We start from the raw sequence: 17,781 nt of genomic DNA, 5'->3' as shown, positions 1-17,781 counted from the left end.
TTTTTTATAAAGAGATTTTATGACCTGGTAACTAAGACTTTTAAGTCATGTCTTATTTTAATTTATGTTCTTATTTTTATGAAAAATGATAATATTGAGTGAAATGAAATGAATCGAAGACAATTAATTTGTCACTTATGTCCATGAATTGAAAAAAAAAAGCGCGGGAACCTCGGATAAGGCGGGAGTTTTTTTGGCTTTTAAATTTTTTAATTTAATTAATAGGGAAAGATTAGTGAAGTATTGTATTAATTAATATAATTATTGTATATATTTTATTTATTAGTATACGTTTTCATCTTTGGCGACTTCCTGGTAAGTTGTTTAACATCTTCCTATGAACGAGCCGCCGGATCCTGGGGGCACTGGCCCTCAGGACGTAGCAATTAATATGATTTTGAGTACTGAAAGTGACATGGACACAGATGGTTCAGTAATATCCAGTAATAGTCGCAAACGACGAGTAATAAAACAATCGAAAATCTGTAAGCACTGTAATAAAAAAAGAAAGAAGAAAAGTCATAACAATTTAGATGATGCAAATGGAGATAAGAACTCAGACTGTCTCTGCAACGGTATTAAGTCTTTAATCGCTCATAATAAGATTCCTGAACAAATATCAGAAAAAAGTGCTGATATTAATAATGTTTCAATTCCTCCTCGCCCGCCTCAAGTAAGCAGATTATTTTATGAGTCTTCGGATATTTCACCTTATCTTATCCATGTTCAGAAAAATCAAACCGCTCTCAATGATGGCACCACTCTTCATCCAGTCTCTTTTGGGAAATTTCTAAAAAAATATAATTTTTTCAATATTATCAACGGAAGTGTTAAAAAAATAGGAAGAAACCGGATCACACTGTCTTTCTCTAATTATTTAGATGCTAATGCATTTATAAAAAATGATTTATTAGGAAAAAATAATTATAAAGCGTTTATTCCATCTTTTCATTTAACGAGAATAGGACTAGTTCGTGGGGTTCCCATTGAGTGGTCACCAGATGAGATTAAAGAAAATATAAGTGTACCAGTAGGATGTGGGGAGGTTATTAAAGCTAGAAGATTAAATTATAAAAGTACAATAGAGGGCAAGACTGTCTGGAAGCCATCACAGTCTGTAGTTATTACATTCGATGGACAGGTATTACCAAAAAGAATATTTGTTTGTTATAACGCTCTAACTGTAGACTTATATACATTCCCGACTATTCAGTGCTACAATTGCTGTCGCTTTGGACATACCAAAGTACAGTGTAGGTCCAAACCACAGTGCTACAGGTGTGGCCATAATCATAGCGGAGAGTCTTGTAATGTAGAAGAAGAGCATATATCATGTTGTTTATGCAAGGGGAGTCATATGGCCACAAGTAAATCTTGTCCAGAGTTTTTAAGACAAAAACAAATAAAGTTATCAATGGCCCAAAAATGCATTTCATACGCAGAAGCATCTAAACTGCACCCGACCAGTTCAAGATCATATGCAGATATATTAATTTCAGATCCCATCCCTACACAGTCTCATACTTTCAATAATAATATAGACATACAAAGATCTCCTACTCATCATACTCAAAATTCTTATAAGAAAACATTTTTTCTTAAACCACGCAACATACCTCAAAAGCCATTAACAAAAACATATGATAAAGCAGCACACGATGCTATCATAAAAGATCCCCACATTCAATCCGCAAATGGTTGTGCATTCACCTCGAAAGAGGACGAAACTCTGTCAATTTCAGATTTAATTATTAAGTTATTATCTTACCTATTCTCAGATAAAAATTCACCATCCTTACCGAACAACGCTGCTATTCTATTGAATTTACTAAATCAAATTAATAATAATAATCAAAATAACTATGGACAAGGTACACAAAATACTACAGTGGAACTGTAGAAGTGTAAATAGTAAAAAAAGTGATTTAATATATCTTATAAATAAATATGATCCATATATTATAGCTCTTTCAGAAACATGGCTTAAGCCAAATTCTTTTTTTAGGATTTCTGGCTATACTTGTATTAGAGATGATCAATGTACTGGTTACAAAGGAACTGCAATTCTCATTAAAAATCCCCTCCCATATGTTACTTACTCTCTCCCATCTCATTCAAATGATTTTTCTACTACTGCTATCATTTCTAATAATATTTGCTTCATTTCTATATATATACCCTATCCTACTTCAGATATTATGTCTAGCATTGATAGTATTATAGATAATATTCCAAAACCATTCATAATTTTGGGCGACTTAAATTCTCATCATCCCTCTTGGGGCTGTTCTTTAAATAAAAATTATGGAGAAACTCTTTTAGATATAATCGATAAACACAATCTTTGTATTTTGAATACTGGTGTCCCAACAAGACGAACAAAACCTGAACAAAATATAAGTGCAATAGATCTTTCTATTTGCACTTCCAGTCTAGCACTTAAGTTATCCTGGGAAACTCTTCCTTCAACATATGGAAGTGATCATTTCCCTATATTAATTTCATCACCCTCTATACTTCCTATACCTAATAGGCCAAAATCAACATTGAAATACAGAACTAATAATGGTGATTGGAAACGTTTTAAATATTTAGCTGAACAAAAAATAAATTTATTGAAAGATATACAACGGGGTAATGAACAGGTTGCTTCGATAGCTCTGACAGAAGCATTAACAGAAGCAGCAGATCAGGTGTTTCCTTTTAAACACAACAACCTAAAAGGAATACCATCACCACCGTGGTGGGATAATGAGTGCAGTATTGCTATTAAAAAAAGAAAAGATGCAGAAAAACAGTATAGTACCTCAATGACCAATGAAAATTATTTAAATCTCATTAATATTTCTAAAGAAACAAAAAAATTGTTAAGAAAAAAAAAATTGGATGGATGGAAAAACTTCTGTCTATCCATAGACCCTAATACTAAAAGTCATACAGTTTGGAACAATATAAAACGGTTTAGATCAGCTATAGCAAATCCCACAAATAAATATATTCCCCTTTCTTTATCAGAACAGTTCCTTGACAATCTCGCACCTCCTTATGTACCAGAACAAATGAATTTATCTAGCTGCATTGATATTCATGATAACTTGCATGAAAACCTAAATGAACCATTTTCTCTCTTGGAATTAAAAGCTGTGCTATCTAGGCTTAAAGACTCTACACCTGGACAAGATAGCATACCATACTCTTTTCTAGTCAATTTGTCAGATATATCACTGGTATATTATTTAAATCTGATCAACTCCATTGTACTTTCTGGTAATATTCCCATAGAATGGAAAACTCAGTTAATCTTACCAATACTGAAACCTGGTAAGCCTTCATCAGACGCATCATCATATCGGGCTATTATTTTATCTTCAGTCTTTGGAAAGATTGCTGAGAATTTAATTAAGAATAGATTAGAGTGGTTTGTTGAAAGTAATAATTTATTATCCCCCAATCAGTATGGTTTTCGAAAAGGAAAGGGCACTTTAGATAACTTATCAATCTTTATTACTGATATTCGTCTATCTTTTTCAGATAATAAAGTTATTACAGCAGCTTTTCTAGATATATCATCAGCATACGATAAAGTCATTATACCTATACTTCACAGAAAAATGGTCCAATTAAAAGTTCCAAAATTATTAACAAATTTCATAATTAAATTATTTTCTGAAAGAAATATTAAATTAAACATAGATGTAGTGGAATCTAACAAAATACAAAGAACAACCTGGAGAGGATTACCTCAAGGTTCTGTACTCAGCCCACTTTTGTATAACATTTATACTGCAGATCTGGAAACAGCTCTTGGTAGTACAGTCAAAGTGCTTCAGTACGCCGATGACCTATTAATATATTCTGCAAGCACTGCAGCTAAAGATGCAGCTTCCCATTTAAATATGGCACTAAAGTCACTTAAAAATTGGCTAGATAAAAATGGATTTGAAATATCTATCTCCAAAAGCTCTGTAGTTCTGTTCTCGCGCATGCGAATTCCTCCTAATTTCGATGTTAATTTTGAGGGATTACCTATACCTATAAAAAACCAAGTTAAATTTTTAGGACTCATATTGGATGAGAAGTTGACAGGTTTACCACACTGTGAGTTCATAATAAATAAGTGTGAGAAACTTTTAAATATTATCAGGTGTTTGACAGGCGTCTGGTGGGGTGCCCATCCCTATAATTTAAAAATATTATATAATGCTATAATAAGAAGTGTCATAGATTACGCATCATTTCTTTTAGAACCCGGTTATAAGGCGGGCTTTAAAAAATTAGATAATATTCAATCTAAAGCACTCAGAATTATTACTGGTGCAATGAAATCAAGTCCCATAAATGCTCTGCAAGTAGAATGCACAGATCCTCCCTTAAATCTTAGACGTCAGTATCTAGCAGATAAATTTTTCTTTCGTTGTTTACAATTTTCGCAACATCCACTTATAAATAAAATTCAATTGCTTAATGAAAAGGTTAAAAAATCAAAATATTGGTCCAATAAACGTAGTCCGTGCATAGTACTAAGTTACCAAAAGTACCTTTTGATAAATGCACCAACACATAGAACCAAGGTATTTCCTCTTTTCGACAGTGTATTTAATGCTCTAATCCAACCACCAGAAGTAGTAAAAACCCTTAACATTACAAAAAATCACCCATATGCAAAACCGATATTTAAATTTAATACAGACACCAACTGGAGAAATTGGAATTATATATATAGTGATGCATCTAAACTGACACGTTTAGGATGCGTTGGGATAGGCGTATATCATGAACAATATGAAATAGTTCAGAAAATCAAACTTCCCCCAAATACATCAGTATTTACTGGAGAATGCTTTGGCCTCTTAAGAGCGGTGGAGTACATACTCCTGATGAGATTAAAAGAAACAGTAATATTTGGTGATTCTCTAAGTGCTTTACAAGCTATTGAGAAATGCCCATTTAATTCAAAACAACAATATCCAGTTATCATTAAAATAAGAAATTTATTATTAAAATGCCGAGGTTTAAATTTATCTGTTGTATTTGCCTGGATTCCTAGTCATTCAGGTATTAAAGGAAATGAAAAAGCTGATCTTCTTGCTAAAGAGGCGGTGAATTGTGGAGATATAGTACCTTACACCAATTTTTGCCATGATCTAGCTAATATACCTAAGAGAAGCCTATATGAGGATTGGAATAAACTATGGTCGGAAAGCCAAAAGACAAAAGGCAAATATTATTCAGAGCTAGTACCTAATATTAGGCGTAAACCATGGTTCTTTAAAATAAAAATAAGTAAATTGTGTTGTAGTATAATAATTAGGATGAGACTGGGGCATCATTGTTCACCTGTCCACCTTGCTAAGCTTAAAATTATAGACTCTGACGCCTGTTCTTGTGATACTGGTGTGGGGGATTTGAATCATATATTTTTTACCTGCCCTCTATATGACAGATCTTCTTTTTTGAGCAGTTTAATTTTCCTCAAAATACCATTTCCTACCTCTGTTAAATGTTTACTTTATGATGAAAAGCAAAATGTTTATAAATTATTATCCAAATTTATAATTGAAAATAATATTAAAATTTAATAAAAATATATTCTATTCATACATGATTTAGTTTAATAATTTCATTATATATTCCATAATAAAAATATATTCTATTTATACATGATTTAGTTTAATAATTTATATATATATATATATTCCATATTTTCCTTTACTTCCTAATCCTCTTTCCAAATTTCCTTTACCTAATTCTTACAATTTTATCATGCTTTGGTTCCCGAGTTTTATTACTGTCAGTGGCTAAATACATCAATATGTAAAAGCCAAAAAGAAGGAAAAAAAAAAAAAATGTCCATGAATTTCCATGAGCATAGATTATACACATAATATATTTGAGATCCATGAGTATTTTTTAAGATTACATACATGCTCAATTAAAGGTGAATGAAGTTAGCCCCTCAAAAAAATTTTTTGTTCCTATTTTATACTTATTTTCTATTAATACGTTTGTTCATCATTTGTTCATGATTGTTCACTGTTAATAATTGTTTGTTCTGCATTTATTTATTTAAAAAAAATATTTAAAAATATACCTACAAGTTAGCCCCTCTAATGCAATTTTTAATATTTTTTCATCCTTAATGACTCGTAAATATTCATTTTCGATTGTTCTTACATAAAACACGTTTGTTCTCTTTCGAAATTACTCGTTTTTTGTTTAATTTACTATTTTTATTAGTTGAATAAATGTATGCAAAATATGTGTACTGCGCATGCGTCAACTATAATGCCTAAACTTTGTACCGTCTACGCGGTTTTAATCGAGAGAAAAAAAAACAAATATAAATCCTGAAGGAGCAATTGATTGGTATGTATACAGTTTAATTAAAAAAATTAAAAAATAAATAAATGAAATAATGTACATTGGCGTAAAGTTAGACCAAATACATTTTTTCCATCCTCCTACCTATCGTTATGAAGGTATAAAAAAGATTAAGTCAATAATATGTTCATTATTTATCTTTCAAGAGATAATGTAGGTATACATTATAATAACTTTTTTACACAGTCGAAATTATATTCCTAACATTAGTAAAATAACATTTTAATATTTTTTTTATAGTTTATGTATTGAAAGTGTTGGAAAATTATTTCATGTTTTAGCTGGAAAACGACATTGAGAATTATATGCAATACAAGATAATGGGCTCCATCAAATGAATTCGAATGAAACCAAACTGTTTACCATCCAAATTCGATTGTCGGGCAGATAGAAAACGAAAATTCACTCAAAGTGAACCTCGACCTGCATTTGTGAAATGGCAAAGACTCACTATTGTCAAGGAGATTGAAGAGACGACTAAAAATGAGATGTGTTATATTATTATACCTTTGCCATCTTGTAGTCAAGGTAGGTGTAACTGTCAATAATTAATAACACTCACAGATCTCATAATCAAATAACAATATCAGAAAAAAGGAGAATAGTTAGTTAGTTAGTGGAAGTAGCTAAAATGGGCAAGTGGACCTCAGTTCCTATTACATAAGGTACTAGGAAGTTTGTGATAATGAAAATTTATCACAGTGTAATATCACTTACTTACTTTAACAGTGAAGGAAAACATTGTGATGAAACCTGCACACCTAAATGTTCTTAGGATTTTCTTAGGTGTGTAATCCACCAACCAGCACTAGGCCAGCGTGGTGGACTAAGGCCTAAAAACCCTCTCAATGGTAGTGGAGGCCAGTGTCCAGCAAGGGGATATATTATATGGGCTGATGATGATGACTAGGAAGTTACATACTACTACTACTACTACTACTACTACTACAGTACACATATAATCCTATATATTTACAAACTATAAGTTTGTTGGGTACCTAGAAATTGCTAACATTATTTCATATTTCCAGATGTCCAGCCACTTGAAAATAGGTGTAGTAATGACAAAGCTATCCAAGTAGCTCCAGCACAGGAACACAAAGGCAAGGCAAGTGTGTATTGCCACATCACCCCTAAATATATCTGAAGCAAGTACAAGTAAACAATCAGAACCAGCAAAAAGAAAACTGTTGTTCCTGAGGACAAATTTGACAGTGATGAGTCAAATGCACCAGCAAAAGAAGGATCAACAGTTGACTATGAGTTATAGAAGAAGATTAATTAATATTTATTTAAATGAATATTAATGAATATAATTTTAATTATCGTGCAAAATTTTTGGTCAAAACATATATGTGTATTTTATAAATAAATATTCATTCTCAGTATTAATGTTGTTTTAATCTTCGATTGAAAAATTGGTTAATATTTTCGAATAACATAAACACGTGACTTTAAGCATAAACATACTTTTTAGGTAAATATTCTATTTAGCTTTGCTGGATTTATCCAATATTTCGACATACCAAAATTTCATACAGGAAAGACAGAGATAGATAGCTATCTGATTGAATACCTTGTAGAATTGAGCTTCGAAGAAAGCTCTTTTCTTCTCTTCAAAGTTTATTCTTATTCTTTATTAGAATTTATTCTAATTTGCACAGCTTCTCTAACCGACACTGCATGGAATAAATAATCATTATAATTATAAAATATATTTCTGTTTACATACCATACAATTTTCATAGTTCAAATATTAATTTGGATTGATATTAATTTATTTCGATTATCAAAATAATTTGTATTAAACATTTGTATTTCCTCAAAATTTCTATTTTTATAATAATGACTGTGACCACCCGATAAATAAAGAAATTAAAAATATTATAGATAACTTATTTTTAAATAATAGATTAAAAATTATAAACAAAGATAGCGTATTAAAATATTATATTATGCCTATCATTCTTAAATAATTCAGTAAAGAAATAATTTTCGCATCACCGTATATAATTAATATGAATAATAGGGTATTGCCCACTATGCTAAAAAAAATCATAAATTATGTTTTTTTGATAGATCTACAAAAAAGCAAGTGTGTAATGCTGTTTCCATAAAAAAAATGGCAAAAAAAAATTAAAGAAAGATATTATGCACAAGTTCAAATGCATATGTATTATACTAAAAGTAAAACTTGCTACTTTTGTGTAGCAAACAGCAACTTTGAAAAAAATAATCAGGTCACTATAATTAGTATTGATTTTGATCCCGAGTAAGTTGCACAGTTGTTAGGTAATGTAGTTTCTTTTTGGAAGAATAACATTTTTCTAATCTTACACAAAAATGTAATGTTAAATACTTAAAAAAATCTTCATACCTATTTTCCTTTTAGGGAGTACAAAATATTGATGTGTACAAAGTGAATGTGATTTAATAAAAATAATATTTCAATTTAAATATGTTTTATTTAAAAATTATTCTTAACATACAGGTACAAAGGTTACATAACATTAATCTTTATTCCTTTTCATATATATAAGCCCATATTTAGCACATTTGTGGAAAACAGAATCAAAATAATAATGAGTTGCTAGCCATTCAAGACCAGCATAGAAGTCTTATTAAAATCTGTTCAGTAGTTTTTGAATGAAGAGTGAAAATACTTACAAAAATTAATATTTATAAGTAAGGATTACTTATTTAATTAAAGAGTCTTGTAGGTGGCAAACTATCTAAAAACTTTCTATTTTCCACCAAGTTGACATCAATTATCCTTCCTGCATATATATTTATTGTATCGTTTTTTTTATACTCTAACAAGGGGTGATATTACATTTGCAATTTCTGGGAGTTTGTTGAAAAATATATTGCTTGCTTCACTTACAGATAGATCGAAATCATCAGCCAATTGAGAGAATGTTCTATTTAATTTTATTCTCATCAAACATAATATAATATTTTGTTCAGAAACATTTGTATGTTTCTCAATCAAGCCTATTATGAAATATAATTCTTGTGGAAGACCAATATATAAACGTGGTTTATTTTTCACTTTAGATAAAATTGTTAACACATTCATTTTTTCAACTTTTTTAGTCTTCTTGAGAGCTATAGTCTGCAGTGCACAAGTCTTTGATGGAGTGGAGATATTGAGAGATGACTCATAGTCAACTGTTGATCCTTCTGTTGCTGGTGCATTTGACTCATCACTGTCAAATTTGTCCTCAGGAACAACAGTTTTCTTTTTGCTGGTTCTGATTGTTTACTTGTACTTGCTTCAGATATATTTAGGGGTGATGTGGCAATACACACTTGCCTTGCCTTTGTGTTCCTGTGCTGGAGCTACTTGGATAGCTTTGTCATTACTACACCTATTTTCAAGTGGCTGGACATCTGGAAATATGAAATAATGTTAGCAATTTCTAGGTACCCAACAAACTTATAGTTTGTAAATATATAGGATTATATGTGTACTGTAGTAGTAGTAGTAGTAGTAGTAGTATGTATATAACTTCCTAGTCATCATCATCAGCCCATATAATATATCCCCTTGCTGGACACTGGCCTCCACTACCATTGAGAGGGTTTTTAGGCCTTAGTCCACCACGCTGGCCTAGTGCTGGTTGGTGGATTACACACCTAAGAAAATCCTAAGAACATTTAGGTGTGCAGGTTTCATCACAATGTTTTCCTTCACTGTTAAAGTAAGTAAGTGATATTACACTGTGATAAATTTTGATTATCACAAACTTCCTAGTACCTTATGTAATAGGAACTGAGGTCCACTTGCCCATTTTGGCTACTTCCACTAACTAACTAACTATTCTCCTTTTTTCTGATATTGTTATTTGATTATGAGATCTGTGAGTGTTACTAATTATTGACAGTTACACCTACCTTGACTACAAGATGGCAAAGGTATAATAATATAACACATCTCATTTTTAGTCGTCTCTTCAATCTCCTTGACAATAGTGAGTCTTTGCCGTTTCACAAATGCAGGTCGAGGTTCACTTTGAGTGAATTTTCGTTTTCTATCTGCCCGACAATCGAATTTGGATGGTAAACAGTTTGGTTTCATTCGAATTCATTTGATGGAGCCCATTATCTTGTATTGCATATAATTCTCAATGTCGTTTTCCAGCTAAAACATGAAATAATTTTCCAACACTTTCAATACATAACCTATAAAAAAAAAATTAAAATGTTATTTTACTAATGTTAGGAATATAATTTCGACTGTGTAAAAAAGTTATTATAATGTATACCTACATTATCTCTTGAAAGATAAATAATGAACATATTATTGACTTAATCTTTTTTATACCTTCATAACGATAGGTAGGAGGATGGAAAAAATGTATTTGGTCTAACTTTACGCCAATGTACATTATTTCATTTATTTATTTTTTAATTTTTTTAATTAAACTGTATACATACCAATCAATTGCTCCTTCAGGATTTATATTTGTTTTTTTTTCTCTCGATTAAAACCGCGTAGACGGTACAAAGTTTAGGCATTATAGTTGACGCATGCGCAGTACACATATTTTGCATACATTTAATCAACTAATACAAATAGTAAATTAAACAAAAAACGAGTAATTTCGAAAGAGAACAAACGTGTTTTATATAAGAACAATCGAAAATGAATATTTACGAGTCATTAAGGACGAAAAAATATTAAAAATTGCAATCGAGGGGCTAACTTGTACATATTTTTTTAATAATCTTTTTAAAATAAATAAATGCAGAACAAACAATTATTAACAGTGAACAATCAAAAACAAATGATGAACAAACGAATTAATAGAAAATAAGTAGAAAATAGGAAAGAAATTTTTTTTTGAGGGGCTAACTTCATTCACCTCTCAATTAAATTATGTGTATAAGAATCATTAAGTGTATAATCTATGGTATAATCTATGATTTCATGACCTGATTGATGACTCTGTAAATTTGGCCCCTTTTTTTGATTTTCGGATTTATTTTTATTTTTAATTATTTGTTCGTTAATGTTCGAATGTAAAGATTGTTTGCTCGTCTTTTATTTATTTATAATTAATTAAACAAATGATCACCGTTAAGTGGGCCCCCTTTACTAGATATCCCTATTTTTATCGCTCAGATTAATTCACTTTGATCAATTATCGTTTGTTCGATGACTATTGGTGATTGTTCGATCATAAAAACAATTAAATTCCCAATTATTAATTATTTTATATCTAATAAGCAAACCATCAACCTCACGACACCTTTTTTTGATTTTCAGATTTTTTTTATTTTTAATTATTTGTTCGTTAATGTTCGGATGTAAAAATTGTTTGTTCGTCTTTTATTTGTTTATATTTAATTAAACAAATGATCACCCGTAGGTCGCCCCTCCTTACTAGATATCTTTATTTTTATCGCTGAGATTACTTCATTTTGATCAATTATCGTTTTTCGACGACTATTGGTGATTGTTCGATCATAAAAAAAAGTGCGTGCGTACAAAGTATACATGTCAGAAGTGAAAATTTTTGGGCGAACTAATTTATGTCTTGCTTATATTTATACAAATCTAAAACTTTAGATTTCCGAGACTTATAGGAAGGGAAAAAGGAAGATTGTTCGCGCCGACGTTTAGACATATTTCATAGATTAAAACCTCTTTGCCATTGCACTAAGGCACGCACGCACGTCACAATAAAACAGTCAATCAAAAAATCAGAGTTTAATTTTACGTAAATTAAATTCCAAATGTCCATACGAGACATAATTTGGCGACCGTGACAGGACAACAATTCAAAAAAACCAAACCAAAAAACGCGAATCTTCTTCAAAAACGAGACGACGCGTACCAATCAAAAGGTTCATCGCGAAGAACATTTTGGGCGTCAAGATTGGAAGCATTAGCCTGGACCTAGCCGGCCTCGGTTCGTGAAGCATCATTCAAGCATTCAAGCGACACCGAAGCTCAGCGCTCAGCGTCTCGAGAGTTTGCGTTGCGCCCTGCCTACAAGCGCCTCTTTACGTCACAGCATCGGTACGACGGACGAGCCATATCGCGCGTTATCAGTGCAGTCAGCTTTTCGCACGCCAACTGGTATGCCGACGCAGTAAGGAGAGTGAGATATAACTTATTTATTTACAATCTATTGGTTTCTTACCTACATTTTGCAATATGCATATTTATTGCGTTAGACTTGTTGAATTTCACTAAAATTTGTAAATATTAACTAGCTTACATTGTTTTATAATTCAAAATGCCTTCAGACGGTGAAAAACATGGTTCCATCCGCGGATCTTTAAAAGAGCTCACGACTAAACGTAGCTCAATTAAGGGTCAAATAACTAAGTTTAAAAACTATCTCGACAAGCTGATTCTGCAGTCAACATTATCAAATGTTGAGCTAGCTGAACTATCACTTAAACTTGACAGATTTGAGGGACTTTCAACAAAGTTTGATGCGTTGCAAAGTGAAATCGAGGTCTTAAATTCTAATAATCTTGACTTCGAAATCGATGAAAGAGACAACATTGAGCAGGAGATCATAACAAACATTGTCACAGCAAAAAATATTATCGATCAACAAAATTCGATTAAAGATGAAGACAGACGCAAATCGATCTTCCAGGAAGCTCAGTGTAGTCTCGATCATCACAATATTGGTGTAAAATTACCGCAAATTCAAATATCTAAATTCAATGGGTCCTATTTTCACTGGTTGGAATTTCATGATACTTTTGTGAACCTAGTGCATAAAAACGAACATATAACGAGCATACACAAGTTCCATTATTTAATTTCATATTTGGAGGGCGACGCAGCGCGCATAATTTCTAATCTCGAAGTTTCCTCGGCGAACTATGCAGAGGCCTGGGAACTACTTTGTGCGCGATACAATAATAAACGATTACTTATTAACCAACACCTTAAATCACTATTCAATATACAGTCCATTACTCGCGAATCGGAAAGGTCACTACGTTTCTTGGTGGATCATGTAACCAAAAATTTACGGGCGCTATCTAACTTGAAACAGCCGACTGATCATTGGGATATGCTTATTATCTTCATGCTGTCTTCTAAGCTAGATAATACGACGCTAACGAAGTGGGAGGAGACGCGTAATGGCATCGACGATGTACCTACTTTACAACAATTCTTTAAGTTTTTGGTCGATCGTGCTGACGTTCTCGAGGCTTTAAATAGAAACAAATTTGATAACCCTACCAAACCATTACTAAATACTTCGCGTCACCCAGCCTCTACTAGTAATAAACCAATCCATGTGAAATCGTTTATCAGCACCACTCAAAATTATTCATCTTCTTGCATTATTTGTAAAGAAAACCATCGAATCTATAATTGTCCCATATTTATATCAAAAAACATAAAGGAAAGATGGTCTGAGGTTGAAAATTTAAAATTATGCGCTAATTGTTTGAGAGCTGGCCATTCAGTAACTGACTGTCGATTAAGCAGCTGTCGCGAATGTAATAAGCGACACAATACACTTCTCCACCAGTCTAATACTGCAGTCGTAAGTACTTCCGCTATGTGCTACGACTCTAGTGATGTGCTACTATCCACAGCATTAATCGAAGTATCCAATCCAAACACTAAAGAAAAATCTATTGTACGTGCCTTTTTAGACTGTGGAAGTCAATATTCGTTTATCACTAAATCTTTAATGCAAAGGTTATCACTTACATCTAGATCCATTGATATACTAAATGTAATCGGAATCAGCAATAAATCAGCGGATACAATTAAAGAAAGTTGTACTGCGCAAATATCGTCACTACGAAATCAATTTAGTGTGACACTTTCTCTATTTGTCCTCGACCAGTTAACAGGTATATTACCTAACACTCCTATCAACATCAAACATTTAAATATACCTAACAATATTAAACTAGCCGATCCTTCTTTCTACCAACCTGGTCCAATCGACCTGTTGATTGGATCTGATATTTTTTGGGACATTTTAGGTGGCGAAAAACGTTCCATAGGCCCTAGTAATGTTAAGTTAATTAATTCTAAATTTGGTTGGTTGGTCGGCGGCAACATAAACAACATATCACGAAACAACAATGCATTTATTCATCATTTATCCAAACATCATTCGTCCAAACATCATTCATCCAAACATAATTTAACCACACATCATTCTATTATACATTGCAATCATGCTGCAGTATATAACCCATCTAATACAACAAACATTCATGAAATGTTATCTAAATTTTGGGAGATAGAAGATCTGCCTCAAAACAAAAAAATAAGCATAGAGCATAAGGCTGCAGAAGATCATTTTGTAGAAAACACCACCAGATTAGAATCAGGTCGATTTTGTGTCAGATTACCTATGCTTGAGGCCCCGGACTGCCTGGGTGACTCATACAATATAGCAAAAAAACGTTTCCTTAATCTAGAGAAAAGGTTCCGTAGAAATGGTAAGTTAAGGTCACAATATACAGAGTTCCTACGTGAATATGCGAGTTTAGGTCACCTATCTAAATCTGATACTCCAATGCCGCCACTATCATACTTTTTATGTCATCACGCCGTATTCAAGGACAATAGCGAAAGCACAAAAATCCGTGTTGTTTTTGATGGGTCAGCTGTCACCGCATCCGGATTTTCCGTTAACGACATACTTCGGGTAGGTCCAAGTATTCAGGATTCTCTTTTCTCCATATTGATAAGAGCACGACAATACAAATATTTATTGACCGGCGATATAGAGAAAATGTATCGCCAGGTATTAGTTCACGAAGACGATCGTGATCTCCAACTAATACTTTGGAGAGAAGATGAGTCTATGCCTATCGAGACTTTGCGCCTGAATACTCTCACTTACGGAACCGCAAGTGCTAGTTATCTAAGTACGCGCTGTCTGTGGCAGGTCGGTGAGGAATGTGCTGACGAAACTATTAAGAAAATTATACAAAGGGACTTTTTTGTCGACGATCTCATAACTGGTTCAGATGATGAGCTCACGCTACGTAATATTCAAACCGCAATATCACAAGCTCTTAATTCAGCATGCTTCAAACTTCGTAAATACAAATCCAACTTACCTTCTATTTTTGACAATTCATTTATTGCCGTTCAAGAAAATCTTGTATTGAGTGAATCTTCGAGCACTCTTGGAATCGGGTGGAGTCCTTCTAGTGACTGCATACATTTTCCCATAAAAGTTCCACACAATACAAACAACGTAACAAAGAGAACGATCATGTCTGACGCGTTCAAAATATGTGATCCTTTAGGTATTTTAAGTCCATGCATTATTAAGCCTAAAATGATTTTACAAGGACTGTGGATCCTCAAGCTCGATTGGGATCAACCTGTTCCCCATGATGTTAAAACTGAATGGTACGATTTTATTGATAATTTAAAATTTATATCAGAAATACAAATCCCAAGGAGGGTGCTTTGTGACTCACCTATCGCAATCGAAGTGCATTCGTTCAGTGACGCATCACAAAGAGCCTACGGGACATGTATTTATATAAAATCTATAGATTGCAATAATGTAGCTACCGTAAACTTATTATGCTCGAAATCTAAAGTAGCTCCACTAAAACCTGTGACCATTCCAAAGCTAGAGTTATGCGCAGCTTTATTAGCGTCTAAGTTATGCAAGAGTGTACTCGATTCTATACGATACGTACCTTCTCGTTCTATATTCTGGTGCGACTCAAGCATAGTACTAGGGTGGCTGAATAGCAATCCCGCTAAGCTTAAGACATTCGTCGCCAACAGAGTAGTTGAAATACTAGAAACATCAAAATCATCATCCTGGAGATACGTACCTACCGATATGAACCCTGCTGATTTAAATCCCGCGGTGTTAACGCAAATAAACTTCAAAACATGAGTTTATGGTGGTCAGGTCCTGCTTACCTTAGTCACGACGAAACACATTGGCCAGTCTTGAATCCCACTAAACTTCATGAAGAGCTACCTGAAATAAAACAAAATATTAAAACCAAACACTTACCAAACATATACGCTAGTCCGGCTGCCATCCTGGAGCCTGTAATAAAAATCGAAAATTACTCTAAAATAAATAAATTAAAAGGTACATTGGCATACATATATAGGTTCATTTACAATTCAAAAAATCCCAAAAACAAATTAACCGGCAATTTATCAATCGAAGAAATAAACAATTCATTTACTCACCTTTGCATAATAGCACAAAAACAATCATTCACTGCAGAATACAATTCACTAAGCACAAATAAAATATTAAATCCAAAATCAAAAATTTTACCTCTGTCCCCATTCATAGATAAAAATAATTTAATACGGGTCGGTGGTAGGATCAATGCATCGAATTATTCTTACGACAAGAAACATCCAATACTCATCGCATCATTTAACCAAGCTCATATTTGAGCACGAACACATACGTAACATGCATGCCGGTCCCCAACTCCTGCTTGCAACGGTAAGAGAATACGTATGGCCCCTTAATGGTAGGAATCTGGCTCGACGCACAGTATATAAGTGTGTTCGGTGCAGGCGAATTCAGGGTAAAACATTAAGCCCGAAAATGGGCGATCTTCCAGCTCCGCGTATAAACCCTGGCTTCCCGTTTCTGTCTGTAGGTCTAGACTTTGCCGGCCCGTTTCTCATACTCAATCGCAAAGGGCGCGGCGCTAAATTGATTAAATGTTATTTGTGTGTGTTCGTTTGTTTACGTTATAAATGCCTGCATCTGGAAGCGGTCAGCGATTTATCCAAGGACGCATTTATAATGATCTTGAGAAGGTTTATCTCATGTCGAGGTAAACCAATAGAAATATACTGTGATAATGGACGTAATTTTGTAGCAGCAGCAAAAGAGCTAAGTACTTTTTTACAAAATAACAAGGAACCTCTATTTGATTTTGCAACACAAGAAACCATTAAATTCATTTTTTCCCCTACTTATGCTCCTCACTTCGGCGGTATCTGGGATGCCGGAGTAAAATCTGCTAAACACCATATTAAGCGCGTTATAGGCAATGCGCATCTAACATTTGAAGAGATTTCTACTTTGTTTGCGCAAGTGGAGGCTATACTCAATAGTAGTCCCCTGTGTCCGCTATCATGTTCCCCTGACGACCTGCTCTCCCTTTCTCCTGGGCACTTTCTTATCGGAAGACCACTGACTTCCCTGCCATCGCCTGCTCTGCAAGATCACAATCAAAACACGCTACAACGTTACGCTCGAGTTGAGCAGCTTCGCCAGCACTTCTGGCAACGCTGGCAAAAGGAGTACATCAGCGAACTTCAGCAACGAACGAAATGGCGCACCAACGCTGCCCAGCTAAACGTGGGTGATCTTGTCCTTATTCAAGAGGATCACGTCCCGCCTATGGCTTGGCGTCTCGGAAGAGTTCGACGCCTATTCC

At 33.4% G+C, this 17,781-nt stretch overlaps 1 protein-coding gene and 2 long non-coding RNA genes across 7 annotated transcripts; 2 read left to right on the top strand and 1 right to left on the bottom strand.

Annotated features, from left to right (window-relative positions):
- The first annotated feature begins 188 nt into the window (after positions 1-188).
- On the top strand, positions 189-5,602 carry LOC149503557 (uncharacterized). Its single transcript, XM_089731528.1, has one exon. The coding sequence runs from the start codon at positions 338-340 to the stop codon at positions 1,898-1,900; it is 1,563 nt and encodes a 520-aa protein (XP_089587654.1). The 5' UTR covers positions 189-337; the 3' UTR covers positions 1,901-5,602.
- Positions 5,603-5,968: 366 nt separating this feature from the next.
- Positions 5,969-7,769, top strand: LOC149503556 (uncharacterized). Its single transcript, XR_016324144.1, has 3 exons — positions 5,969-6,366; positions 6,663-6,909; positions 7,413-7,769. It is a non-coding gene; the product is annotated as an uncharacterized LOC149503556 (long non-coding RNA).
- A 1,057-nt stretch (positions 7,770-8,826) lies between these two features.
- Positions 8,827-11,252, bottom strand: LOC149503555 (uncharacterized). Of its 5 annotated transcripts, none has more exons than XR_016324133.1 (3): positions 10,822-11,252; positions 10,279-10,525; positions 8,827-9,774 (listed from the first exon to the last, which is right to left on the bottom strand). It is a non-coding gene; the product is annotated as an uncharacterized LOC149503555 (long non-coding RNA). The 5 variants fall into 5 exon arrangements; XR_016324124.1 differs by having other exon boundaries at positions 10,279-10,566; positions 10,822-11,008; XR_016324140.1 differs by lacking the exon at positions 10,822-11,252 and adding an exon at positions 10,709-10,723 and having other exon boundaries at positions 10,279-10,566.
- Positions 11,253-17,781: the final 6,529 nt, after the last annotated feature.

This window comes from Bombyx mandarina, chromosome 01 (assembly GCF_030267445.1).
Source record: "Bombyx mandarina strain Sakado chromosome 01, ASM3026744v2".
Lineage (NCBI taxonomy): Eukaryota > Metazoa > Arthropoda > Insecta > Lepidoptera > Bombycidae > Bombyx > Bombyx mandarina.
The sequence above is the reverse complement of the archived record's forward strand: the minus strand, read 5'-3'. Positions and strand labels throughout refer to the sequence as shown.